Raw genomic sequence first — 26,692 nt, forward strand, 5'->3', positions numbered from 1 at the left:
TGCGGGCGGGCTTAAATGGGGCTGCGTGTGCCGCCCCACAGCTGGGCACCATCCTTCTACCCTCCCACGGCCACAGCTGGCCCCGATCGCCCCCTGCTCCACAGCTGGGCCCGATCCCTTTGGCAGTCACCGCGGGGCCCCTCCGGGGCCCCTCCGAGGCCCCCCGGGGGCGCTGGGTGCGTGCGGAACTGAAGAGCGAGCCGGCGGAGGGAGGGGACGCTTTTATCTGTAACACCGAGGCAGCATGAGGGATCATTATGGCGGTGACACCGAGGCAGCACGGGGGGACGACTGGTGGTGACGCCGGGGTAGGAACCTTGGTGCGGCGGAACGCGGGCGCGGGGCGCGGGGCCGGGGGGGCGGGCGCGAGGGCGGGCCGGTCCCGGGAGGCGGCGGGCCGGGCCGGGCCGGGAGGAGCCGGGCCGGGCCGGGCCGGGCAGGGCCGGGAGAAGCGGAGCGGGACGGGCCGCACCGGGCCGTGTTTGTGCGGCGCGGCGAGCCCCGGGCCCGCGGGCAGCGCCATGGCCGAGACGATTGTGAGTGCGGCCGGGGGAGGGGCGATGAGGCAGCAGATTCCTGTGGGGCCGGGACGGGGCTCCGGGACGGGGGGGCCGGCGGTGTGCGGGCCGGGCAGCTCCCCGAGGCTTTCCCCGCGGGGTCGCTCAGCCGCGGGCGGGGGCTCGGGGCGGGGGGCCCGGGGGCTCCCCGCTCCGGTGAACGGCTCCCGGCGCCGTCCCGGCGGGCTGTGCCCGGGAGGGAAGTCGGGAGAGTGGGAAGGGGTGACGGCGGGACACGGGCAGCTCGCCGTGTGCCCTCGTTGCCCGTGTCCCCTCCCCGCTCTCGCTGTCCCCGTGTCACACAGCTGCGGTTGAGCGTCCCCTTCAGACCCGCTCGAGTCCCCGCTGCCCCTCACGCTCCGGGGACACCGAGGTTTGCATTTGTCCGTGCCCTGCTTGTCCCCGAGGATTCCTCTCCCCGTTCCCCCCGAGCAGGAGCCCGGTTTCCCGGGCGCCGCTGGAGTCTCTCCCCTCCCTCGTTCCCGGGGCTGTGCCACAGCAGTGCAGTGCCCGGTAACACCGGCTGGGCCGGTGCCTGTGTGAATGACTCCCCTTGGAAGGTCTGGTGCGCCCTCCCGAAGGTGTAATTCCATCTCCGAGGTCAGAGCTTTGGCCAAAGGTGTTTTCCTTGGAGCCAGCTGGTGCCAAGAGCCCGGAGCGTTGCAGTGATTCCCCCTGTGCTCACAGACACCTCCCAGTGCTGCCCCAGCACCGCTCCCCTGGTGTTTCCAGGCCCTGTGGAGGAGGGAAACAGAAGGGGGGGACATCAGTCTGGGGGCTCAGGGTGGCTCTGTCCCCCCTCCCTGACCCCGTGCTCCCTCATTCCCAGATTATCCGTGTGCAGTCTCCGGAGGGAGTGAAGAGAATCACGGCCACGAAGAGAGAAACCGTGGGGACGTTCCTCAAAAAGGTACCCCGGGGTGCCAGCGCCCTCCCAGGGCATGGGGCAGGGCTCCCCTGGCTCTGTCCCCTGGGAGATCCCCGTTTAACCCCCTGGCAGCAGCGAGGAGCAGCATTCCACGTGGAAAAACACACTTGGATTGGTGTAGCTTGTGTTGTTCCAGAGGGAAAATCACAAATTTAAAGAAAAAACTGCCTCAGCTTCTCTGTCGGGGCTTCCTAGGGTGGGAATTTTCCTGGGAAGGACTTTTTGGGCCTCTCCCAAAGAAGTGGCAGCTGGGAAGCAGAAGGGGAGCTGTGGGATGGTCAACCCTGCTGCTCCAGGAGGGTTCCAGGCTGGCTCAGCTGCTGGATTTGGGTTTGGAATATCGTTTGGGTGGGCTGTGTGTGCTCCTGGTTCTGCAGTGTGGATTTGGAGAGAGCAGGGCAGGGATGGAGAGAGATCCCAGGAGCTCTGGGGAGGGGAGCACACTGGGGATAGGGCTGGCCCTGCTGGGATGGGGCTGCTCTGTGTTCCTCAGGAGGGAGCAGCTCTCCCTTTGCTCCCCTCCTGGGGTTCCTCTGGGGGTTCTTTGCTCCATGAGTGTATTCCTGAAGGGAAGGGAATGGCAGCAGTGGGAACCTGCCCTTTGTGAGTCACAGCTTGGGCTGAAGCTGTGGCCCAGACAGGACAGCATTCCCTGACAGCGTTCCCACCTGGCCAGGAAAATCCTGCTGTTTTTCAGGGCTGCCTCAGGGACACTCCCTGCAGCCCCAGCCAAGGCAAGAGGAGCTTGCAGGAGCTCTGGAGCCTGTGCAGAACGAGCTGCTGCTTTCCAGGGCTCGGGTTACTCAGGTTGGAAAACACTTCCTGCCAGGACAAAGCACCTGGAGTTGCCTGTTCTTCTGGGGAAGGCTCTGTGCTCTGGCTGAGCTGCAGCAGGGATGTGTCCAGTTGGGTTTATTTCCTGCTGCAGAGTCTGCTTGGAAGAGGAAAGTGGCAAATTTTCCCACCTGAGGTCTGTGTTTTATCTAAATCCAGGTCTCTCCTACCTGTGCTGTGGATTTTAATGCTGGAATGTTCACCCAGGGGCTGGGTTTGGTGTTTAGGGGGGCAGCTGCAATTAGAGAGGTGTCAGATTGCTGCTTCCATGCCAGGAATTAACCTGGATCTGCTCCAGGAGTGCTCAGGGAATAAAGGGCTGGAGAATCTTCCCTGTCTCCTGTGGCACATCCTAGGGAAAAGCACCAAAAAAGTCACTCTGGCTGTGCCCAGGATCAGGAATCAGCTCAAACCTGCTGTTAATGTGTTGTGGGATTTGTCTGCCCCCAAAAATGGAATTCTGTGGCCTGAGGAGCAGGAGCTGGTCCCTGTGAAAGGGTGCCATTCAAAGGGATCACTGAGTGCTGCAAATCACAGCTGAGCTGACAGGAAAAAAAACTGCTTTTCATGGCTGTGCTCATGTGACAGCCCTTTGTGGCTCATCAGATTTGTCCTGTGGGCAGGATCCCATCCCTGGCTCTGACCAACACCATGGGGATTGTTTTTATCAATAAAAATAAAGGCCTTTCACTTCAGAATTTAGGGCAAAACCTGGCAAATAGACAAACTTTAAACACCACTTTGAAACTGATGAAGTTCTCAAGGGGCCAAATGTGCAAATTATTTTGGCTGGGAAGAGGTGTTGGAGTGATTCCAAGTAAACCAGACTTAATCTGAGCTGGGAGAACCTGCCTGGGGACTGAGGGGTGGGAATTCCATGGGAGAGAGGAGAAAAGGGGGAAAAGCAAACAGAACAGCAGGAAGAGGTTGAGTGGAGCAGCTGGGAGGTGGGAATGGAGCTGAGGCAGAAGATGCACAGAGGTGGGGGTGTGGATTGTGGAATTCTGGTGGCAGGGAGATGGGAATGACTTGGTGGTGTGTGCTGGTGCAGCTGGAGCAAGAAAACTGGGATAGTGGAGAAGTTTCCCCCTGGAGTCACACAGTGCTTGCCTGGCTGTGGCTGGAACTCTGCATTTGGTGTTGTGTGAGGCAGAGACAGTTCTGGTGGAGCTGTTTCAGCTCCTGGTGTTTTTCCAGGTGTTTCCATCTCTTGCTATCCCGAGCTCAGGAATGGCAGGGAATTGAGCTGAGTTTCTGGAGGAGAAGTTCTCTGGGGTCAGCTGTGGCTCTGAGCCCCTTCCAGGAGGCTCACACCTCACACCCTGTCCCTGTTCCCTGCAGGTGGCCAAGGAGTTTGGCTTCAGGAACAATGGCTTCTCCGTGTACACCAACCGCAACAGGACCGGCGAGATCACGGCGGCGCAGAACAAATCCCTCAACCTGCTCAAGATCAAGTGAGTCCTCACCAGGGGGGCTCTGCCTGGGGCTTCCAGAATGGGGAAGTCACATCCCAGGAGTGCCCAGCTTCCAGTGTCCCTCCAGTGTCACTGGGTGGCCGTGCTGGAATGGGGGTCGCAGTGACACGGGACAGGTGGTGGCTGTTCCTTGGGTCACTTCTTGGGCTGTGTTTGCTGTGAGGAGGCTTCATCCCAGTTTTCCCTCCCTAATCCCTGCTTTCACCTCTTTGTCCCAGCTTTCCCTGCCTTATCCCCCCATTGCCCTCCTCTATCCCTGTTTTCACCTTTACATGCCTGCTTTCCCTCCCTCACCCTCCTTTCCCTCCCTCATCCCAGCTTTCTCTCCCACATCCTTGTTTTACTCCTTCATCCCAAAAAACTCCTCCATATTTTTCCCTCAGCTTTGTCTCCTGCTGGAAGGATTTGCATTTGTTGCAAATAAAAGCAGGAAGAGGTGGCTCACAGAGCAGCTTCCAAGTGCCACCTGTGCAGGCCTGGGTAGAATTTGTGCCACATTCCATGCCCTTCCATGGAAGCTGCTGCCTGCTGGGAAGCCCCTCCAGCTTCCTGGCTGTTGTCTCCCACAGCTCCCACTAGCCATGTGCGTTTCCCACCCTGCAGGCACGGGGATATGCTGTTCCTGTATCCCTCCAGCCCAGCTGGCTCCTCCTCAGAGACCATGGACACCTCTGTCTCCCAAAATTCCCGGCCTGGGGGTGCCCCCCAGGTGGTGGAAGATGAGATTGACCAGTACCTGATCAAGCAGGATGGGAAGATCTACCGGAACCGAGACCAGCAGCTGTAAGTGGGGGTGGGTCCTGGCCCTGCCCATGGAGCTGGGGCTCACCAGGGCCTGGAATGTCATGGCCCAGCCCAGCAGTCAGGAAATCCCTGGGGGAGCTGCCCTTGGCTTCATCCTGAGTGCCCTGGGGACGTTCTCAAGGGAAAACAGCCCCTGGTGAGACCAGGGAGGAAGCAGATGCCCAAATTCCAGAGTTTTTGGTAGGAAGGACTCACTCAGAGCAACCATTGTTCAGATGGAGACCCTGGTGCTCGTGCTCCTGGATTTTGTGCTCCTAAAGCACTGGAATTCTCTAGATTAGAATAAACGTTCTGCATTCTTCCTAGGCAGAGTTAGATGAGGTGTTGGGAAGGAATTCTTCCTGTGAGGGTGGGCAGGCCCTGGCACAGGGTGCCCAGAGAAGCTGGGGCTGCCCCTGGATCCCTGCCAATGTCCAGGCATGGGGATGGGAACACCCTGGGATGTGGGAAGGTGTCACTGCCCATTGTACAGGGTGGAATGGGGTGAACTTTAAGGTCTCTCCAACCCAAAGCATTCCAGGATTTGCTGTCCCAGGCAGGAGCACTCTGTGCCTTCAGATTCAGCCACTCCTCATAAAGGAAAACATGGAAGTGAAGGAGTGCAAGTATCCAGTGGCAGAGGTTTGGAAGTGGGACTTGGGTCTCTGCCTGCTCTGGCTTCCCTTCATCACATGTCTGCCTGACCTCTCCATGAAACCAGGGAGTCCCCTTTGCTCACAAAAATGCACCAAAGTCCAACTTCCCAAAGCTCTTCCTTGCAAGAGGCTTAGGGAAACAAAGCAGCTTCTCTTTCTGTAAAAATAACAACAAGTTAAACCCACCCAAAACCTGCTCTGATGCTGCTAAAACATCCTCTGCTGGGAGGGGGCTTTTAATTATTCAGTGTTAATGACCCACTTGGGTCCTGGCCTGATGTCTGCACTGGCTGTGGCCTTAGGGCTGGAACCTCTGGAATAAGACTCCTCAAAAGGTTGGGGGGAAAATTTTAAAGGCAGGAATTCCTGCTAAAATAGAATGGTTTGCCCTTCCCCCTGGGGTTGTGCTCCACGTGGTTTATCCTCAGTGCTGCAGCAATGAGGAAGTTTGTGGAGAATCCTCCCTGACCTTCCCAGCTGACCATAAATGATGGGATGTCACATCACTGGAGCAATAAAGGCAACCCCACCACTCTGTGGCAGAAATGTTGGCTTGAACTCGCCCACATTTTCCAGAGGAATTGATGGAGTTGTTCCTAGCAGGGGGCCAGGGCCCAGGGGAGGGTGTTGAGGATAAAAGGAGTTGTCTGGGCTGGTTCCTGCCTTTGGGAGTGTGGATCAATCTCCAGTGAAGGATGCTGAATGCTTTAGCAGCATTTAACTCTCCTTTCTGTACATTATCTGCCACAAAACATCCTTTAAAAACCTCCTGCAACTGGATCCCATCCATTGTTTTCACAGCCCGACCTCCCTGCTCCTCTCCTGGGCCCTTCCTTTGGAAACCAGCACTGACCTGGTGTTGGTTTAGGGGTTTTTTTAAAGCAATCACCACAAAGGAGATGTTTTCCCTTCTGTAACTCTACCCAGCTGGACTTTATCTGCTGATAAACACACACTTCCCTGGTTGTTCCTCCCTGCCTGATAAAGGATGAACATTTTGGGTGGCTTTTTGTTAAAATCACCCTGCCACGTGGGGAGTGGAGAATTGCTCAGAGCTTGTGTAGATCTCCCACAGCAAACTTACTCCAGAGAAGCTTGTACAAGTTGATTTTTCCATGATTAAATAAGATTTATTCCTCCTTCAGCTTCCAGGTGAAATGAGATTTAACCCCAGTTCTCTCTCTCTCTGCCCAGGTGTCGCCACGGCCCCTTGGGCAAATGTGTGCACTGTGTCCCACTGGAGGTAAGAGACCCAGGAAGGGGCTACAGACTCACCCCAGTTTCTCCCACTAGGAATACTTTTCCTAGGAATGGTGCCTGCCAAGAGGTGGCAGCTCCAGGCTGGAATCCTGCCCTGTGCTGCCAGAGCTGCTGGTTCTGGGATCACTAAAGCTCGAGGCCTTTGTGGGTTGATCCTGGTTAAAGCTGCTTTTCTGCAGTAATGAGTTTAACAGAAAGTGCTTCAAAAAAGCTCCATTCTCCTTCAGTCTTCACTTTTCCCTGGGTTTTCTTGTTTTGTCCCCTCTCTCCTGGATCCCAGCACTTCCCAGTTTAACCACACCTGGCACAGGGTGCCCAGAGCAGCTGTGGCTGCCCCTGGATCCCTGGAAGTGCCCAAGGCCAGGTTGGACAGGGCTTGGAGCAGCCTGAGATAGTGGAGGTGTTCCTGCCCTGGCAGGGGGTGGAATGAGGTGGGCTTTAAAGCTCCTCCCAACCCAAACCATTCCATGGCTATCCAGGTTGAAGCAGCTTTAGTGACACCTCCAGAGGTGCAGGGCTGTGTAATTTATGGCACGAAGCAGCAGCCACCTCCCCAGGGGGATCCTGCTCTTCCAGGATGGCTCTTCCCCTGTGCTGGAAGAGCTCTGGGAGTCCTTGGCCATGTTGGAACAGCTGGGCCTGTTGTTTGTTGTTAGATATTGAAAGGAAAAAACCTTTTGCCGTTGAGATTCTGATTTGTGGGGCCAATCTGTTCCCGGAGCAGGAGGCCACCATAAAACTCCCTGTTGTAAAGCTCCACTGTTTGCATCCCAGTAGTAGCTGCCTTGCAAATGAGCCTGAATTTCCTTGATTGCTTCCATATTGGCGGGGTTGAGTGTGGAACATGCATTTGCTGAGGGATCAGGGTGTTATCAGACAGGTGTGTGACCTGGCTCTGCTCTGTGCTGTGTTTTTGGCAGCCCTTCGATGAGGATTATTTGAACCATCTGGAGCCTCCTGTGAAGCACATGTCATTCCATGCCTACATCAGGAAGCTGACCGGAGGGGCAGACAAGTAAGGAAATCTCTGGGTTTAAGGGAATCTGGTTGGAGCTTTGGTTTTTTTAACACAAATGAAAGTACAGACAGATCTCAGTGTTGGACATGAGGATTGAATGGCAAACGAAGGGGAAAAAAACACATTAAAAAGTTGAGGTTAAAAGGAAAAGGCAGGAGGGAAAAATTAAGTCTGTCTTTTTATTTTATGTCCTCATTTTATTTCTATTTTTTCTTTTCCTGTGGCAATATGATTCCTTCCAGGAAACACTCCTGATGGGGAGGGAAGGCCAGATGGAAGGAAAGAAGTTCCCTAATTACACCAAGCTCCAAGCCTGTTTCTCAGACTTGGTGGACATAAGTTACACAGAAGAGTAATCTTCTCCTTGCAATTCCCAAATAGCATTGGAACTTTTTTAAAATCTCTTTGGGAGGTGCAGCTCAAGTCCATGAAACTGCCGTTTGCAGGGAATTTCTCTTTCCAGGAAGGCTTGTGCACATGAAAGGAGGGTTTGCTGTGGTGCTACAGTCTCACTTCTCACACGCTCCATAAATGATTGCTCCAAGAGCATTTACCGTGCTAACAGCAGCCTTTTCTTCTCCCTCTTCCTTTTCTTCACCCTCTTCCTTCCCTTCTCATCCTTCTCCCTCTTCTTCTCCCACCTTTGTTTCTTTCTGTTCCCTGTTTCTCTTCCCCCCTTCCTTCTCTTCTCCCTCTCCTCATCCTTCTCCCACCTTTGTTTCTTTCTGTTCCCTGTTTCTCTTCCCCCCTTCCTTCTCTTCTCCCCCTCCTCATCCTTCTCCCACCTTTCTTTCTTTCTGTTCCCTGTTTATCTTCCCCCTTTCTCCCCCTTCCTCTCCCAGAGGGAAGTTTGTAGCCCTGGAGAACATCAGCTGTAAGATCAAGTCAGGGTGTGAGGGACACCCTCCCTGGCCCGAGGGGATCTGCACCAAGTGCCAGCCCAGCGCCATCACCCTCAACCGACAGGTGAGAGGAGCTTGGGCACCTGCCAGGGGATCTGGCTTTTAATTTGGGAAAGGTGACTTCCAAAAAAGCCAAGCAGGAGCACAAAGCCTCCAGGTGTCTGGGCAATCCTGTCCTGGTCTTCAGGCCTTGCCAAATGGGCTCCAAAATGTCCTGGGTGAGAATTTCCTCCCAGCGTGAGGACTGAGCTAGCAGCACTGGTGATGAATCCTGCTGATGAATCCTACTGGTTTTTCTCAGGGGATCCAAAAGGCCACTGGTCTTTTGGATCCCGTGATCCAAATGCTTTGCCACAGCAGACCAAAAGGTTCTGCTGCTTTCCTCCTAAATTTCAGTGTCCTTTTCCCTGCCGAGGTGGGACCTCCACCCTCTTGGAGTGAAGGTCCCAGTGAAGCCCCCGAGGTGCTGGGGATGCTGAGCACATCCCATGCCCCAGGCTGAGCAGGGAGCAGTGCTGAGGGGTGGGAGCTGAGCAGAGGGAAGAGGGAGGGAGCCCCCAGCCTCCCCCAGCCCTGCTGTGCAGGGTCCAGCTCCGGAGGGTGGTGTGTGTCCTGGGAAGGGACCGGAGCCAGCGGAGGACGGCCTGACACTTGAACTTTGTCAAACAGAAATACAGGCATGTTGACAACATCATGTTTGAGAACCACACAATTGCAGATCGCTTCCTAGACTTCTGGAGGAAGACAGGGAACCAACATCTGGGATATCTGTACGGCCGGTACACGGAGCACAAAGACATCCCGCTGGGAATCCGGGCGGAGGTGGCAGCCATCTATGAACCCCCGCAGGTGAGAGCCAGGGGCCTCTCAGAACTGGGGAACACACCTTTGTAGTTTGGAAAACCTCACACAGCATTTCCAGCTGCAGGTCCACAAGGAAAACTGTCCTGAGAAAAGGTGAGACCCAGGGCCCTCAGTGCCGACTCAGGATCAGGCAACACACAAACACCTTTTTAGTTTGGTATTTCCAGCTGCAGCTCCCCAAGGAAAACTGTCCTGAGGAAAAGAGGACATGATTTGTGTCCTTGACATCACCATCCAGTGCAGCCAGAGAAAGAATTTTAAACCCCCGTTTTGCTTTTTGTTGTTTTTTACTCTCGGATTATTTAAATCCAGGGTGACTGTAACAGCAGATTTCACTTTTAATCTTTCCTGGATTCCTGGTTTTCCAGCAGATTCTGTGCTAGGAAAAAGCAATTGCATCCCTTGCTTCAGTTCTTTACCAGCTCTCTGGGAAAATTGAAGCAGCTTAATTAGATAGAATGAAGTCTAAATTATTTGAAGACGAAATAATGGAGAGGCTGAGGATGGGTTTGGCTGGAGCAGCTGGAATCCCCACTAGGTGGGGCACGGCACCACTCCTCAGCCGAGTGCTCCTCACGTACTTCCTTCCTCCTCATGGTTTCTGCACGGCTGCCAAGTAAAATCCAACAGATTGTCAGTGGAAAAGCAACAAATGGATCCTTGGGAGTGTGGCTTGGGAGCAGAGCGGCACAGGGACGTCTCTGGGATGACACCAGTGTGTGGTGATGCCTGAAGGGAAGCCCAGACCTCTGCTCCCAGCCTCTGCCTCATTGCCCACAGTGGCTGCACTGGTTTTTCCCCAGTTCTGTGTCACTAACCAGTGTCTCTTTGCTGCAGATTGGCACCCAGAACAGCCTGGAGATCCTGGAGGATCCCAAAGCCGAGGTTGTGGATGAGATTGCAGCAAAGCTCGGCCTGAGAAAGGTCAGGATGTGTCAGATCTCGTGTGTCTGTGTGGAGCAGGGAAGTGGTCTCTCCAGCTCCATGGGGTTATCCAACACCCTCTAGGCTACCTAAATCTTGCTAAAGTGTCAGTAGCTGGTACATATTTAGGTCTGAAACCCAAATCCAGTGGGTCTTCCTGAGCACACGCCCCTCACAGGGCTGTGTGGCTGCAGTAGCGGGGGCAAAGCAGCACAAGCTCCATCTTCCCTTTCTTTCTCCTCCAACAGGAGCCATTCCAGGAAGTATCTCCCTGGCAAGTGCTAATTTGGCCCAGATGGAGCTGGAGTTGCCTCTGTGTTCCGTTTCCAGGAGTAGGGGCTGCCCTTGGCTTGTGCTCCCCTCCTTGGTGCTGCAGGGAGTCAGCGGTGTGTGGGGTTAGGGGTGCAGGTCCCCCTCAGTTCCAGGCTGCAGTGATCCCATCAGGGTTCCCTGATTTCCTGACAGCCCTCCAACCTGCACTGATGTTTTCCGGTTCGGGAGCAGTGTTGGTATGGTGGGAATGCCAGGAATGGGATGTACACAAACAAGATTTGACTTGCTGGAGAAAACCCGCCTGGCAGAAGGCTCAGTGCAGACTGTAAACATCTGGGGAGGGCTTTGTTCTCTCAGATAAGATCCCACCCCTCGCCAGAGGCTGGAGCAAAACTTCTCAGAGCGTTATTTATTTCCATGTTCTCCCATCAGATATTTTTAATCCATGGGACTTAACACATCACCAAGTGCTGTGTGCAGGGTTTGGTCTGCCTGGGCTCCAGGGGAGTTTGGATCAGTTCTGCCTTGGAAGGGTTAATGCTGTGGGAGCTGGGGTTGGCACCTGGGTGGAGAGGGATCATCCCAAGGTGTGTGTCCATGTCACAGCTCTGTGGAAGGATTGGTGCCAAGGTATTTGGACACACATCACACATGTGTGAGAGGATTCACTCCGAGGTGTGTTTGTACCACAAAAAGCAGGAATGTGCTTGCTGGGGTCAGTGCTGACTCCAGTCTGGAATGAGTCACACTTCAATATGAGCTTTCTCTTAACCAGTACATGCAAGGTTCAAACTGGGATTGTGTGAGAGGTTCAGCCTGGGGCCACGTGAGCTCCTCTGTCACCCCCGGGCGCCAGGTCCTGCTCCAAACTCCCGTAGGAAATGCTGGGGGTGGGAGTGGCTGGTGGCACAGAGGCCTCTTGCAGCCTCCAGATCTTTCCATGAAAAAATATTCCATAGTGAAACCTAATGCTGCAGGTGCCCTGGCTGGCCAGCTGGCATGCTGCTGCTCCTGGAAATGGGATTCCAAGGAGCCCGGCACAGCTGGGAGAGCCATTCCCTGCAGCAGTGTGCACAGGGCCCAGAGGAGCCAAGAACATCGTGTCCTGTGAGCAGAAAATGTCTGAGCTCTTCTGGTTTCCTCTTTCCTTTCTTTTTTTTGTCCTTTTTTCCTTAAAGCAACGTTCTCCATCCCCCTTTGTAGGTTGGCTGGATATTTACTGACCTGGTCTCGGAAGACACACGGAAAGGCACCGTTCGATACAGCAGGAACAAGGTGAGATCCAGGTGTGACCCAGCGAATTCCCAGTGAATTCCAGCTCCTGAGCCAGGCAGAGAGCTGAGCCAGGGCTGCAGGTGGCACTGGAACTCTTGGGAGATGGGGTTTTCTGGGCACTTCTGAACCCTTGGAAATGTTAGGGATTGAGCTGTTTGGGAAGCAGGCAGAGCTGCTGAAGCAGCTTCACACCCCTGCTTTGAGGAAATGGTGCTTATGGAATAGTTCAGGTGGGAAGAGACCTTAAAGCCCATACAGTTCCACCATGGGCAGGGATAACTTCACTGTCCCAGGCTGCTCCAAGCCCTGTCCAACCTGGCCTTGGACATTTCCAGGGATCCAGGGGCAGCCACAGCTTCTCTGGGCAGCCTGTGCCAGGGCCTCACCCTGCTCACAGGGAAGAACTTCTCCCTGAAATCTCATCTATCCCTGCCCTTTTTAGGGCTAAGAAAACTCCAGGGAGTGGAGTGGGATGTGAGGAACAAACCCAGTGAGGCAGAGTGACTCAGAGGATGTTCCCATGGGCTGGGCTTTGTGACACATACGTGGCTCAAACTTCGACCTCCACAGCTTCCTGTCCTTGTAAACCCAGTGATATCCATATTTGGAAAGTGAAACTTGATTTTTCAAAAAAAAAGAAGGTGTGTAGAGGTGGGTGGGACTCGATGTGGGGCAGTCCTGAGCCAGCCCGGAGCTGGGGAGCTGACAGGTCACATTCTTGTCCCGGGCTCCACAGCAGCTTTCCACGAAAGCGTGTTTTCCTGGGGTGTTGGTCGTTTTCCTTGGCTGCAGCTCAGGGAAATAGGTCTGGGCTACGTCACCTTGTCCTTTGGCTGATTGGAGTCCGTGCTCTCCCCTCAGGACACGTATTTCCTGAGTGCAGAGGAGTGCATCACAGCTGGCAACTTCCAGAACCAGCAGCCCAACATCTGTCGCCTCTCTCCCGATGGGCACTTTGGATCCAAGTTTGTCACAGTTGTTGCTACAGGTATAAACTGGCCTCAGCCCTCTGGGCTTCACCTGAATTACCTCTTGTTAGTAGAAGAATATGCCAAAAATCACATGTCCTGCTCCCCATCTGTCCTATTTGACAAGGGGTTTGCTCTATAAACTGAAATACTTCCTCATTCTTTGTTTTATCCTCTCTACAATACTCACTCATTATTTATTTGCCTGGTTTTTACTCTACAACTGTTTAAAGAGACTTACTTGAGGCTCAGCCCCACCTCTCTGACCCAGAAATCACTCTCTGCCTGCAGCCAGGGCAACAACTGTTGCTCACTTTTTATTTCAAATCCTTAAGCTGCAGATTCTGTTGCCTGGAAGCAGCAGTGCAGAACCACAACACTCCAGAGTTATGGATTAGTTCCTCCTTCAGGAGGGATCTTTACCTCCCTCATATCACTGTCAGGGAAACCTGACAGGGGAAAAAAAAAATCTGTCAGGGGAAAAAAAATGTTTGGAAACATTTATTTGGCTGAGTAAAACAGAAGCTCCTGCAAAGTGCTTATGGTTGAAGCCTCTGGTTTTAGCCATTTCCAGGGAGTCTCCAGAGGCACTGTAGATGGGCTGGGCTGGGAGGGGGGACACTGGCATGTGCTGGGAGGGCTGGAGTGTTCCCAGTTCACTCTGTTCTTCTCCATGGGATGACACATGTCTTCATTTAAACCTTCCCTGGAGCAGGATCGCTGGTTCTGGCTCTGTTTAACACAATGAAAAAACCCCCATGACTTCCAAATAACATCCAGAGTAAAAAGTGAAAGTGGGATGGGACACTGCCTGCCCTGAGCCTGGCTTTGTAAGGGTTCCCAGGGCCTTTTTTTCAGTGAAAAAGCTCTTTTTTAAGTTAACAGGCCCGTGCCTGTACGTTCCAGACTGCTAAACACATCCATCTCTCATTAAATATAGATCTGTATCTCTCTTTTATATATATATTTTTTTTTTTTTAAACAAGGTGTTTTACTGAGCAAACACACTTTGTTCAGGCCTTCCCCCGTCCTGGTCTTTGTTTAATTTCTAGGAGTGTTTGTTCTGGAGCAGTGAGTGATTGAGGTTACAGATCAAAGGGTAGAAAAGGAATATTTCCTCTTTGCTGTTAGAGCTAATTTCATTCTCCTCTGTTCAATCAGCCCAGCAGGTTCTATTTAAACACTTGAGTCCCTCTTTTTGTGTTCCAGAAATGTATTTGGATAGTTTGCCTCAACTTTGCATTTAAAACCTCCACATGGATTAATTCCTATTCCCTCCTGAATTCCTGGCTTTGGAAATTGTAACGTTTTCCTACCATCTGCCTCCCTCCTCTCTTTCCAGTTGTATTCCAGTGACACATGACCTGATGTTGCTTACATTATCCAAATGAAAGTGCCAAACATGTGATCCTTCCATGAGCCAGGCTCCTAATTCCCACTTTCCATGTCAGATTTCCACCAAACCATCCAGTACAGGCTGAGAAAACACTGTTCAGGCCTGGCACGGCCAGGTGATCTGCAGCTCAGAGATCCTTGGGAGTGGAACAGGGCCACAGGAGCTGCATGCCTGAGTTGGGTTTGGAAAAGGAGGAGATACCTGCAGGGTAGTGGAGGGTGATGCTGTCACAGCCCCCAAAAGGGTTGCTCCTCCTCCTTGGAGCTCCTAGCAGAGCAGTTCTGCTGTTCCCTGGGCTCTGTGCTCTTGGGATAATTGTGGAAATGTGTGTGGCTATAAAAATGTGGAATTTAGAGGGAATTCTTGCCTGAGATTCTTGCCATGCAGCAGCACCAGCAGCTTCATCTCGGTGTTCATCACTGTTAGCTTTGTGTTTAATCATGGACACATGGAATTGTTAAGGTTGGAAAAGAGCTCCAAAATCATCGAGTCCAACCTTAATGCTGCTCTTCCAGTCATTTCTGTTGGAGTTACACCAAGGAAATCACCCCTGTGCAGGATTTTCATGGGAAGGGTTGTGAGATGGTGTCCCCACCCCCGGAGGTGCCCAGGGATGCTGGCCTGGGTGACAATGTGTGGATCAGTCACAGATCAATCCTGGAGCACCCTTTAACCATCCTCTCCTCCTCCAGGTGGTCCTGACAACCAGGTGCACTTTGAGGGGTACCAGGTGTCCAACCAGTGCATGGCCCTGGTGCGGGACGAGTGCCTGCTGCCGTGCCGGGACGCGCCGGAGCTGGGCTACGCCAAGGAGTCCAGCAGCGAGCAGTACGTGCCTGATGTCTTCTACAAGGTGAGGGCTGAGGGCCTGGCCAGCTCTGGGATGTGCCCCTGGATCCAAGCACTGATCCTGAGCAGCAGCAGGGAAAATGTGCATCCAGATCAGGTCCAAAATACTCAATGTCCTAGAGGCGTGGAATGGTTTGGGTTGGGGGAGGCCTTAAAGCTCATCCCATTCCACTGCTGCCACCTTCCACTATCCCAGGGTGCTCCAAACCCCATCCAACCTGGCCTTGGACACTTATAGGGCTGGGGCAGCCACAGCTTCTCTGGGTAAACTGCCAGGGTCTCATCCCCCTCACAGGGAAGAATTTCTTCCCAATATCCCATCCATCCCTTGCCCTCTGGCAGTGGGAAGCCATTCCCTGTGTCCTGTCACTCCACCCCTTGTCCACAGTCCCTCTCCAGATTTCTTGGGGCCCCTTTAGGCACTGGAAGGAACTCTCAGGTCTCCCTGGAGACTTCTCCAAGTAAATATCTCCAGGTGAATTCCCTCCTCTGGACTCCAGCAGCTCCACATCCTTCTAGTTCTGAGGAGCCCAGAGCTGGAGGCAGCTCTGCAGGAGGGGTCTTGGAAGGACATGAGGTGTCACTGCTGTCCCTGCCTGCTGCACTTGGCAGTTGTTGGTGATGGATGGAATGTCCTTATTCCCTTGCCAGTTGTTCTGGAGCCCTTCGGCCCTTCCTGTGCCTGCATGGCCGAGTTGGGGAGCTCAGGATCAGGCTCCCTGTGGATGCCAATAGCGCTGCTGCTCCAGCCCAGGGCTCCTGGTGCCCCATAAGCAGGGACAGAGGAGTTAATTAATGGCACTGCTGGCTGGCTAATTAGCCATCCATCACCCTGTGTGTTATCTCCTTCCTGTCCTGTCTGCTCCTGCTGCCTGTGTTAAAGCTGTCCTTTAAGGAGCACAGGACAAGGAAAGCTGCCTTTGTTTGGGAGGAGTGGAATGAGGGGATTGTGCTCCAGCAATGGGAATAGAGCTGACCAGGGTGTTCCTGCATGCCCTGAACGAGGGACTGGGAAGTGCTGGTTTCCCTGTGAGCCTCCGTGGTTTCCACCCCTTAGAGCCAGACTGCTGGCTTGCCTTGACCCCACCTGGAAACAAGGAACACCTCTGGGCTGAATCCAGTGCTGGAGAGGGGGAGCGGATGGAATCCTGCTCTCTCTGGAGCAGGCAGCTTCCTCCTAGGGGCTGATAAGCCAGGGCTGATCACAACCAAGCAGAGCTGGGTGTGCAAAGGTTGGCCCTGAACGTGAGGAGGGTGAGATCATCTCCTGGCGTGCCCCCATCCCACTCTGGAGCAGCCCAGGCCGTGCCACACTCGGGCAGCCTCGCAGGAGGTCCCGCAGCTCTGTGGCCCATATGTGGCCCACCCGGGGTGCTGGGAGCAGCAGGAAGCCAGTGGGTGTTCCCAGAAGGGCTTCACTCCCATCTCTAATCTGAAGCAGGGAGATAAACAAAATGGGAACGGATGGCTCCAGCCTTGCGTGGAAATTTCCATCATCCACCGATTCACTGGCTCGGGCTGCAGCTGATTTCGTGTTTCAGAGCTTCTCTCCCTGATTGCCCTTTCCACGGAGCGCTCGAGGATGGCCCCGCCAGGTGGGATTCTCCCTCAGCCTCCAACGGATTTGGCTCTAGGATCCCTCAATTATTTTTGAATGTTCTTAAATCTGTGGAAAGCTTAGTCACTCCTGGCTTGGGAAACCTTTGGGGTCCCATTAAATGTGCAAGGCTTGAGATCAGAGACACTACCTCATCCTGGGGTGGTGACAACAGCCGTGTCCGAGCCCTGGTGAACTCCAGGAGGAGCAGGAATCTGCTGGCACAGGATGGAATCTCTGGGGTCCAGTACCTTGCTCTCCCTTTGTTCCCAGTCTGTGATGTGGGTTCCCCTCTGTGCTGCCCCCCTTCAGCAAATTTTGGGGAGAAAGCTGCACTTTGGAGTAGTTGCTGTTTCCTCTGGGACTGTGCAGAGAAAAGTCCATGTGCGTTCCCATACAATATCCAAGTATTCATCTGAAAAGCCCTTTAGGATGAAAGAGCTCTACAAATTAATTCTAATTGGATGAGGACCAGGAGGCTGATGTTTGTGGAGTGTGGATGTATTTATAGAACAGCCAGATGTGAGGCAGGACCCGTGGAACTCAGATCTGTCCAAGGGCAGCGCAGTGGATCCAGTTTGTGAATGGGAAAAGGGGCTGCTTTTCTTCCATGGAAATGGGAAAGCTGATGGCACTGGCACTGTCCTGTGGTTTTCCTGAGCCTGCAGCTGGGTGGTTTCTGTATTTCTTTACCATTCCCTTTATGTTGGCCCATGGCCTGCAGCTCTGAGGAGCCATCCCCATGGAATTGGCTTTGGACACGCAGCCGTTGCTGTCCTGGCTCAGGAAGGGAGAGCTCTGCTCCAGTGGGGAACTCGAGGGGTTTGGGCACTGTGAGAACAAGTTCCTTTGCTCTGAGGTGCCTCCCCAGGTAAGATTAGCCAGGAGGAAAAACGGATCCCTCCTGGCCTGCAGGGGTGTGTGGGAAGCATCAGGGCCCAGCACTGGTTCCAGCTGGAACGGGGCATAACCAGCACGTGCTGCTTGGCCAGCTCAGCACACAGAGCTCAGGAAGGAGTCCATGATGTGCAGACACGAACACAGGTTGGGATAAAGACCCTGTGAGTGAAGATGATGATGTTGCAACGGCCACTTCACCCAGTTTCCCAGCTGGAGGAGGGTGAGCCTGGCTGAATATTCCACACAATTTTCCATCCTGTCTTCTGTCCTTGAGCAGCCTCCTCTGTCCATCTGGTTTTAGAAAACAGCTGGATTGATTTGGATTTCATTGAGAATGTACCTTGGGTTGATATTCAACACTGAGGGAGTGCTCAGGGTGCAGCTGGGGGATCCCTCCCTGGGCTGCTGCACCCCGTCCCAGCTGTCACCTCCTCCCAGTCCACTGGAACTCTGCAGTGCTGAACTGCTCCACCATTAACTTCATCAACTGTGGGAATAGATTCCTGATGTTTTACAGACGCTTTAAAACTCCTGGATAATTGGATTTGGGGGCTGGCTGGCTTTGTCTCTTATCACAGGTATTTGTGACAGCTCAGTGCAAACACGATGTCATCGTCATCCTCACAGTGAATTGCATTTTCTAGCTGCTTTAACATCCCTCCAGAGTTTCTTTAGCATGGTGTAATGTGCCTCCAGAGTTTCTTTGGGATGGTGTAAGATAAAAGCTCTTTACAAGCGTTGTGCAAGAGCCCTTTGCCCTCGAGTCCTACACGTGCTCTGAGCTCTCCTGTGGCTGAGCCATGTCTGAGCCCTGGCCTGGCACCAGTGACATATGTCCCAGCCCTCCCTGGGACAACCCAAGCCAGGGCCCTGCTTTTATTAGAGCCCAGCAGGATCTCTGAGGCCGGCTGTCCTACCATGGCATTGGAAATCCTCTTCCCAGGGAGAGCCAGGCTGCGGGGAGTGTTCACTGGGGGGGAAGGACTTCCCTGGCTGCCCTCCCACCAGCTCATGAGCTGCCTTAGCCTCAAATGTCCCAGCTGCTCCGGGGAGGAGGATGCTGGATTAGCTCAGCAGGAGTCTCCTGGGAAGGGTTTCAACTCTCCCTGACCTGTCACTTGCTCTTGGAGAAGTCGCTTCATTTCTGCGCCTCAGCCGCGCTGCCCGTGCGAGGGGCAGCGCTGCCCGGGAAGGCACCTGGAAAGCAGCAGAGGGAAGAGCAAAGCTGGGATTTACTCACACATGGGAAGGACAGATGGCTGCCAAGCTCTGCCGTGCCTTCAGCAGAGGGAGCAGGTCGGGAATAACGGCGTGGGATGCGGGATGCTCACGGCATGGGATGGTGACAGCGTGGGATGCTCACGGCTGTCCTGGGATGCGGATTCTGAGCCTCCCTCCTGGCTGGCAGCTCCCCTGGCTGCTCCCCTCCCCCTCCCTGGGTAATCCTGAGGCCACCCAGAAGTTTTTCCATCCTGCTGAGGTGTCTGTGTTCCCACCCTTTTCCCTGTTCTCCCTCATCCCTGTGCAGCTCCTGCCTCCTAACAGTGGGTTGAAGGGCTCTAATCCCAGCCTTGATGCAATCTCCACTGGGATGATGCATTGTCAGACCCTCCAGGCCTTGCTGCTGGATTTTTTCCTGAAGCCAAATGCTCCTCGCTCCATTAACCCTTTCCTGTCCTCCCTTTGGAGCTGGTGCCACTGGGCTTTGGGGGTCTCAAGCTGCAGCAATAACAGGATGCTGGGAGGGTCCTGGTGATGCCAAGCTCAGGATAAGTATCTTTCTTCCAGCAATCCCAACTTGATGTTCATTAAGGCCTTTAAAACATAATTAGATAGTCATGGTAGTGGGAGAGGAATGTTGGGATTTGGGGGGACTGTCTTGTCGGGATCAGGACATGTCCTCTTGGGGGGAGCGAGGTTCCAGTCTGTGGATGTCTTGGAGGCCTCAGCAGCATGCCATGAAAAGCAGGCATTTAACATGGAAATCCCCAGAGGGGGAGATTAAAGCCAACAGGTGCTGGAAAAATGTTTCTGCATATTAGAACTTAATTAGATTGGAAAATAAATTCCAGATGGGCTAATTATGCGTGAGTTGTTGCAGGTCCCTTCATGCAGGGGCAGGATTGTGTTTGGGAAGCTGATTGGATCTGATTCCTGTCTCTTGTGGTATCACTGAGATCTAGAAGCAGGTTGGCTCTGGGGTCCTGTGATCTCCCAAAAAAAGGCTCCACAGCTCCTCCTGCTCCTGTCGGAGCTAGTGAGATCTGAGGCCACAACCTGTCATGTGCGAGGAGCAAAGATCCTTATCAGGATTGCCTTTCAAAGGCGCTTCAAAGACTGGAAGGGAGATTTTTTTACGGAGGGAACAGTTCCTGGGGACAGGGGGTCGGGAAGGGGGGCTGTGCCTGGAGGGGAGCAGCGTGCTGGAGCCTGCTGGGGCGAGGTTTGACTGGGAGAGGGGTGGTGCTGGCTGCTGCTCCACATAGCTGTGCTGTGTAAACAGCAGGGAGAGCGGGGGAGTGGTGTTCTCCGGGAGAAAACACGGCTGGGAGAAAGGGGAGGGAGGCCTGGAGTCAGCCCTGCATGGTGCTCCCTGGCTCAGCCCATGGAACGCTGCTCCCATCCCACATGGGAAGAGGAAGAGCAGGGCTTTGTCACCTTTGGGGGGTGACAGCTCCAGATCCAGCTTCCACCACTGAGAGCCCATGGATCGTCCAGTACGACGTCCCTGACTGGGAATTATGGGCGTATGATTTATGTGGGGCTCCATGAATGATTTATGCCACGTTAAGTGATGATTTAGGGAGAAAACACAACCCCCTCGTACGGAATCTTTAATGAAAAGTGTCAGTTCTCCGGGATTTATTTCCGAAGCGGCGTTTGAACCCGGCGTGTTTGACATCAATCACGTCTAATTGTCAGGTTATGATTAATGAACATATGCCGGCCGTTTGTCTGCCTAATTAAACTTTATGTTCCCTTCGTCTGGCAAAGCAAAACAAGTTTACGCCATGGGATGTGCTGGTTCCAAGGGTCTGGGTGTGAGGAAGTGCCCAGATTCCCAATTCCCAGGTGAAGAGTTGGGTGAGGCACTCCTGGATTTGCAGAAAGGCAGGTTTGCCTGGGCTGAGGAGGCAGAGGTGACCTGTCCCTCTCTTTGAGATGGAGCTGCCACCTAAATGGAATTTAAAATCATGGAATGGTGGGATATCTGCTGTTGAAAGGGGTGCACAAGCATTAAGGACTCCAACAACTCCCACCCCAAGAATCCCACCTTTACACTCCGGTCCCTCTCTTTGAGATGGAGCTGCCACCTAAATGGAATTTAAAATCATGGAATGGTGGGATATCTGCTGTTGAAAGGGGTGCACAAGGATCAAGGACTCCAATAACCCCAAGAATCCCACCTTTACGCTCCCTGGATAATTCCAAGCCTCTCTCTAGTGGGAAACAAGCCCAAGGTGGTTTGTGACTCTGCAGTCTCTTGGCTCACAAGGAGACAGAGATCCTGATTCCAGAGATGATGGAATTACAGAGATCTCCAGCCCCAGGGAGCAGCAGGGAATGGGGCAGCCCTGCACCACACATCCAGGTTCTTTCCACACCCTCATTGATCTGCCCAGAGCACAGGATTCTGCATGAGCATCTCCAGGGCAGGATCCCTTGGGCTTCACACCACTTCCATGCTCAGGAATAATCCAGCTCTTTTTCTTTCAGGACATAGACAAGTTTGGGAATGAGATCACCCAGCTGGCTCGCCCGCTCCCGGTCGAGTACCTCATCATAGACGTGAGTATTCCCTGCATGTGTTTGCTTTCCACAGGAGATGGTCACAGGGGAGCAAACTCCTAACCCACCTCTGAAATTCACAGTGGAGGGGATTCCTGAGACAGATCATCCTCCTCTGCCTGCTGCTGCCAGGCATTCCTAGCAGGGAGGTGGCTGCCCCGCTCCGTGGGGTCAGTGTGGTGCCAGGAACACATTTGTTTTCAGGGAAAACACTGCCTGCTGCCTTATCAGGGCTCTGACCTGGCCCAGAGCCACATGGCCGGGAAGCAGCAGCCCCACGGACCCGTGTCCCGGGCACTGCCTAATGAGGAAACTCCAGAGCAGCAATTAGGGATCCATCTCCTTTGAGTGACTCAGCAGGTTGTCCAGAAATGCCTTTTCTTGGAGGAGGGAATTCACTCTCTGGCACGGTTTGGCCGGAGTAGAGCTGCTGCCAGGCACGGCACAGCTCAGCCCTGGGGCTGGGAAACAAAGTTATGGCGTGGAAGGCAGGAAAGCAAATAATTGGGATGCCAGATGATCCTGCTGGAGTTGGAGGTGGTGCCAACAACCATTAGATCCACCTGGAGCAGCCTCTCAGGTCCAGCTGCCCCTGGCACAGGCAGTGCCAGAGCACAGGAATTCCTGCAGGAGTGAAGGCACCTGTTCCTGGGATACCTGGGGTGTCACTGGGATGAAAACAGAGGGTTGGAACGTGCATTAGGATTCCCCCAGGACCTCCCTCCAGCAGCAGCTGCCTGGCACAGGGCACAGCTGTGACAGGATTGCTGTATCCCAGTGACCTGTGCAGAGAGGGATGCTCTCCATGGCATCTGTCAAGACCAAACCCATCATGTCCCTCCAGCTTCCTTAGAAAGGGAGCCAAGGGGTGTGGTGATGGAATATCACTTTAAATTAAATTGAAAGCCATCAGATCCCTGCAGGATGCCTCACTCTTTGGCTGAGCTGGGATCATAGCCATGGCTGTTCTCAGCTATCTGGACTTGCTGTCCATATCCCACTGGTCTCTGATCATCCTCCCTTTAATTGTTTCTTTTTTTTTTTTTTTTCAGATTACTACAACTTTCCCCAAGGATCCAGTCTACACTTTTTCTATTTCTCAAAACCCATTCCCCATCGAGAACCGCGATGTGCTGGGAGAAACTCAGGTGAGGGGACATTCCTGACAGAGCTGGGTTCCTGGGAATGGGTTCTGCCTCCATGTGCTCACTGACATCTGCAGAGGGACAGCTGTGCCCTCAAGTCACCCCTTCCTGGCTCAGCCTGCCACGGTCCTTCCTGCACAGAGCAGCGTCTGCATGCCAATGCCGACTGCTCAGCTCAGTGCTGAGATCCTGCCACATCCACGATGGGATCAGGGCTCCCTTTGCCTGCCAGACAGCTCCAGAGGGGCCAGCGGGCTCCAGCCCCATGGTGACAGCACAAACCTGCAGAGACTGGGCTCTGTTCTTGCTCCCAGAGTGCTGCCTTCTCTTCCTGAATGTAATCCTTAATCACAGAAAGCAGTTCCTGCAAGAGGTCAAGGAAGAGGATGGAATGGGATGGGATGTCCTCTTCTCCCTCTTTTCTGTAGGAACAATGCTGGAGTTGCCTGGCTCCCCTTCAGCACCTCTTGGATCTGAGATCAGCTCTGTGGGTGCTGGGGTTGGTCAAGAGGAGCTCCTGTGGGCCCAGAGATAATTTTTCCTGGAAGCTGTTAGCTGGGATTCAGTCAGCCGGGTGGGGATCTGATTTTGGGAAAGTCCCTGCACATTGCAGACGATAGCCAGAGGAACAGGAATATCTGTTAGTGGATCCAAATAGGAATTGACTTCTCTTCATTACTGTCCCCTCTCCCCAGGACTTCCACAGTTTGGCCACGTACCTGTCCCAAAATACTTCCTCCATTTTCCTAGACATCATTTCCGATTTCCATCTGCTCCTCTTCCTGGTCACAAACGAGGTCATGCCTCTGCGGGTACGTAACGGGGCTGGGAGGGTTCTGTCCCCACGCCATCCCCCCCATCCCAGGGCCCTCAGCCCCTTCAGGGGTCCCTCAAGAGGGTGGAGGTGACCATTCCTGCCATCCCATGACCCTGCACGGGGCCTTGTGCTAGCTCTTCCCAACCAAGCTGTTGGGAGAAGGTTTAAAGAGTTTTAAAACCTTTTTTAAACTCTAAACACAAAGCCCTTGAGCTGCTGGGAGCACTGAGGGGGGTTGTTGTCCACACGATCCCAGAGCCAACTTGGCTGCGGCTCCCAGAGCTGGAAATGTTTTAAAAATTATCTCAGAATCAGGAATTTGGTGGGAACAGTAAGGAGATCAGAGCCCCCGGAGCTGAAGGCCAGCGAGGTCCTGGCTGTGCAGCTCTGCTGCCCTTGGCCGGGCATCGGGGCCCTGGCGGCTGCCCCGGCAGCGCCGGAGCTTCCCGGTGAGATCCAGCTGGGCTGCGTTTGCCAGAGGCTGCGCATGTGCGAGGCAGCCGGGATGACCGTGGGCAGCTGGAGATCAGGATGGGAACGGGGATGGGGCTGGAGTGCTCCAGCATGGAGGGATTGCACCTCTGGAAGGTGGGACTGGCCTGCAGTGCCAGGACACTGGCCCACAGGGCTAGGGAATACCTCTTGGAAGCTGAGGAAGGGAGCTTTTGGGGTGTTGGGATCTGTCTGAATGCTGGGGAGCAGAGGGATAAACTGGGGCACCCTAAGGATGTTGGGAAAGGGGGAACAGCTCAGATTCAGGGTCCTGCCTTGCACTGGAGGGGCCCCCAGTGCTCATTTCCCACCTGTGACTTCCAGGACAGCATCAGTTTGTTGCTGGAAGCCGTGAGGACCAAAAATGAGGATCTTGCACAGACCTGGAAAAAATCAGAGCAGTGGGCAACCATCGAGCAGCTCTGCAGTAAGAGGGGGTCCCTGGGGCAGGGTGTCCCTCAGGGAGAGGGGGTCCCTTGTCCCTCGGCTGAGCTGGCTTGGGAGCTGCTCCCAGGCTGCCACAGAGGCTGCTGGAGGCTTGTGGGGAGGAGGCTGTTCCTTGGTCACGGGATCCTGAAATAGTTTGGGTTGGAAGGGACCTTGAAGTTCACCCCACCCCGCTGTCATCTTCCAGGTTGCTCCAAGCCCCATCCCAGCTGGCCTGGAGCACTTCCAGGGCTGGGGCAGGGCTGGTGAGGGCGCTGCAGGGTGGGACGTGCAGCGGGATCCCAGCACTGCCCCGGGCTCTCTCCCGCAGGCACGGTGGGTGTCCCGCTCCCGGGACTGCAGGAGTACGGCGCCATGGGGGGCTCGTCGCACGCCGTGGCCGCGGCCATGTGGCCCTGCCAGCACTGCACCTTCATGAACCAGCCGGGCACGGACCACTGCGAGATGTGCAGCCTGCCCCGCTCCTAGCCCCGCTCCTGCCCGGAGCCATGCGGAGCGGCCGGCGCGGCGCCTGTCCCTTCCCTCTCCTCCCTTCAGCTTCCAGCCCGGGCTGCGGAGCCAGGCACGGGTGGCTCCAGCCCCCCGGTTACTCCTCGCTCCCTTCTGGGGGCTCCCAGCCCGGAGAACCAACGCTTTCTTCAACCCGTGCCTGGGCTGGCCCCCCACCACCCTCAGCTGCTGTCAGCCTGCCCTGGGGGAGCTGGGGGGCTTAGGGAGCTGCCCGTGTCCGCTTCCTACCCAAGGGGAGAGGGAGGCTTTGGCATCTCCCTGCCCACAGCTTTGCTCTCATTCCCTGCCCGCCTGAGTGCCTGGATCCGGGCACTGACCAGCCCCGGTGGCACGGGCAGGTGGCTGTCATGTTCCCAGAGCAGGACAGGCACCCCTGGACACCGAGCGTGGGGTGGGCACGTGCCAGCTCGTGGCTTGGCACTGTTTGGTGAGCTTTGGCACCCCGTGGGGGCTGCGAGAGGGGCGTCCCCTCCGGGTGCCGTGTCCCCCCACTGTGCATGGTTGGGCTCCCAGGGAAGGGTTGCGGGGCAGCCACGTAACTCGGGCACCCACCTCGCTTCTGTCGTGCCCTGGGAGCCAGTCCTCCAGTTGGTGCCTTCCCATCCCTCCGGAGCGTGTCCTGGCCGGAGCTGGGGTTCGGGGGTCTTGCCCCCCATCCTCCCTGCGGCCCCCAGCTGGGGCTGTCCTGGGCACCGCTGTGCAGGGGCGAGGGGCAGCTAGATGCTGGAGGGGCTCAACCCTCCTCTCACAGGGCCTCTGCCTCCCAGGCCCATCCTGGAGCTCCCCAGCCCTGGCTCCGCCAGCTCTGGTTCAATCCCAGGGACACCAGTTCCAGCACTGTCCCGTGTCCCTTCATGGGAGGGGTCCGGAAGGCCTGTCCTGCTCCAGGCACTGCCCAGACCCCAGTGGGGCAGGGACCCCCCACTCCTCGCTGGGGCTTTCCAAAGGCTTCATCCCAAGGCCCGGCTCCGGGCTGCGGTTGCTTTTCCCCTGGGTGTGCTGGGGTTTGGGGGTGCAGCGCTGGGAGTGCCCGGGCCGGGCTGGGCTGACCTAGGCGCGGGGGCTGCAAGTAACGTGGAATAAAAGCACCTCAAACCAGAGCCTCGTGCACTCTGTCACCTGTCCCAACAGGAATGGGGGAACACTGCACCCCGTGCATGCCTCCCTACCTGGGTGCGGATGGGACTGGGTTACTCTGTGTTCCCAGTGGAATTTGGGGGAACCTGTGTCCCACCAGTGTCTCCTGCATTGTCACCTCGGGTGGGGTGGGATACTCTGTGTTCCCGATGGGAATGGGGGGACCCTGTGCCTCAGCACGGTGCCACCTCTGCTGTGTCATCCGTGCCAGTATGGGACCAGGATGGTCCATGTTCCCAACTGGAACAGGGGGACACAGCACCGTGCCTCCCGTGCTTTGTCACCTGCCGGGACGGGAACCAGGGGACCCTGCTCCCCGAGGCCGTGCCACCTGCACTCCATCACCGCGACGGGCCGGGACGCTCCGCATCCCGCCGGGACTGTGCTCTGTTTGCAATCAGCCCCGGAGCCGCGTGCGGCCGGGCCCGGTGCCAGCCCCAGCCTGGAAAAGGGGGAGCGGGAGCGGCGGGAGCCAGAGCCAGGGAGTGCAGCCCGGCGAGCGGCCGCGGCAGCGGGACTGGGGAGGTGGCACCTGCCCGGCCCTGGGGGACAGCAGCCCTAGGGGACACGGGGACATGGCCCGGCTGCTGCCCCTCCTGCTGCTCGCGGCTCTGGGCTGCGCGGCCCGGCCGGGCCGGCGGCCGGCGGCGTGGGACGATGGAGCAGACGGTAATCGCCACCCTCGGGACCCCTTCCCACCGCGGGGTGGGCACGGGGAGCGGCTGAGCGGGCAGCCGGCCGGGGTGAGGGGCTGGGCGAGGCTCCTGCTCCTGGGGCTGCTCGTGGTCCCAGCCCGGCCCCTCCAGCCCAGAGACCCCCGGCGAGGGGCTGCGCCAACCTGACGCTGGTCCTGGACAACTGGAAATTCGCCATCACGTCCCAGCTGAGGAACCTGC

General features: G+C 55.4%; 1 protein-coding gene across 1 annotated transcript; it reads left to right on the plus strand.

Annotated features, from left to right (window-relative positions):
- Positions 1 to 357: 357 nt before the first annotated feature.
- NPLOC4 (NPL4 homolog, ubiquitin recognition factor) lies at positions 358 to 25,759 on the plus strand. Its single transcript, XM_041409162.1, has 17 exons — positions 358 to 536; positions 1,387 to 1,467; positions 3,661 to 3,773; positions 4,398 to 4,577; positions 6,428 to 6,476; positions 7,414 to 7,508; positions 8,354 to 8,477; positions 9,083 to 9,262; positions 10,115 to 10,201; positions 11,678 to 11,749; positions 12,611 to 12,737; positions 14,806 to 14,966; positions 21,177 to 21,248; positions 22,301 to 22,396; positions 23,089 to 23,205; positions 24,027 to 24,129; positions 24,460 to 25,759. Exons 1-17 carry the CDS (start codon positions 522 to 524, stop codon positions 24,615 to 24,617), a joined length of 1,830 nt encoding a protein of 609 aa, XP_041265096.1. The 5' UTR covers positions 358 to 521; the 3' UTR covers positions 24,618 to 25,759.
- Positions 25,760 to 26,692: the final 933 nt, after the last annotated feature.

Source organism: Onychostruthus taczanowskii, unplaced genomic scaffold (genome assembly GCF_017590055.1).
Source record: "Onychostruthus taczanowskii isolate IOZ18803 unplaced genomic scaffold, ASM1759005v1 scaffold30, whole genome shotgun sequence".
Taxonomy (NCBI): Eukaryota; Metazoa; Chordata; class Aves; order Passeriformes; family Passeridae; genus Onychostruthus; species Onychostruthus taczanowskii.

Bases quoted from the DNA above. Each gene is read 5' to 3' on its own strand.
- NPLOC4 (XM_041409162.1), top strand. The intron at 1,468-3,660 runs GTACCCCGGGGT...TGTTCCCTGCAG, and splicing joins TGGGGACGTTCCTCAAAAAG to GTGGCCAAGGAGTTTGGCTT. The intron at 24,130-24,459 runs GTAAGAGGGGGT...TCTCTCCCGCAG, and splicing joins AACCATCGAGCAGCTCTGCA to GCACGGTGGGTGTCCCGCTC.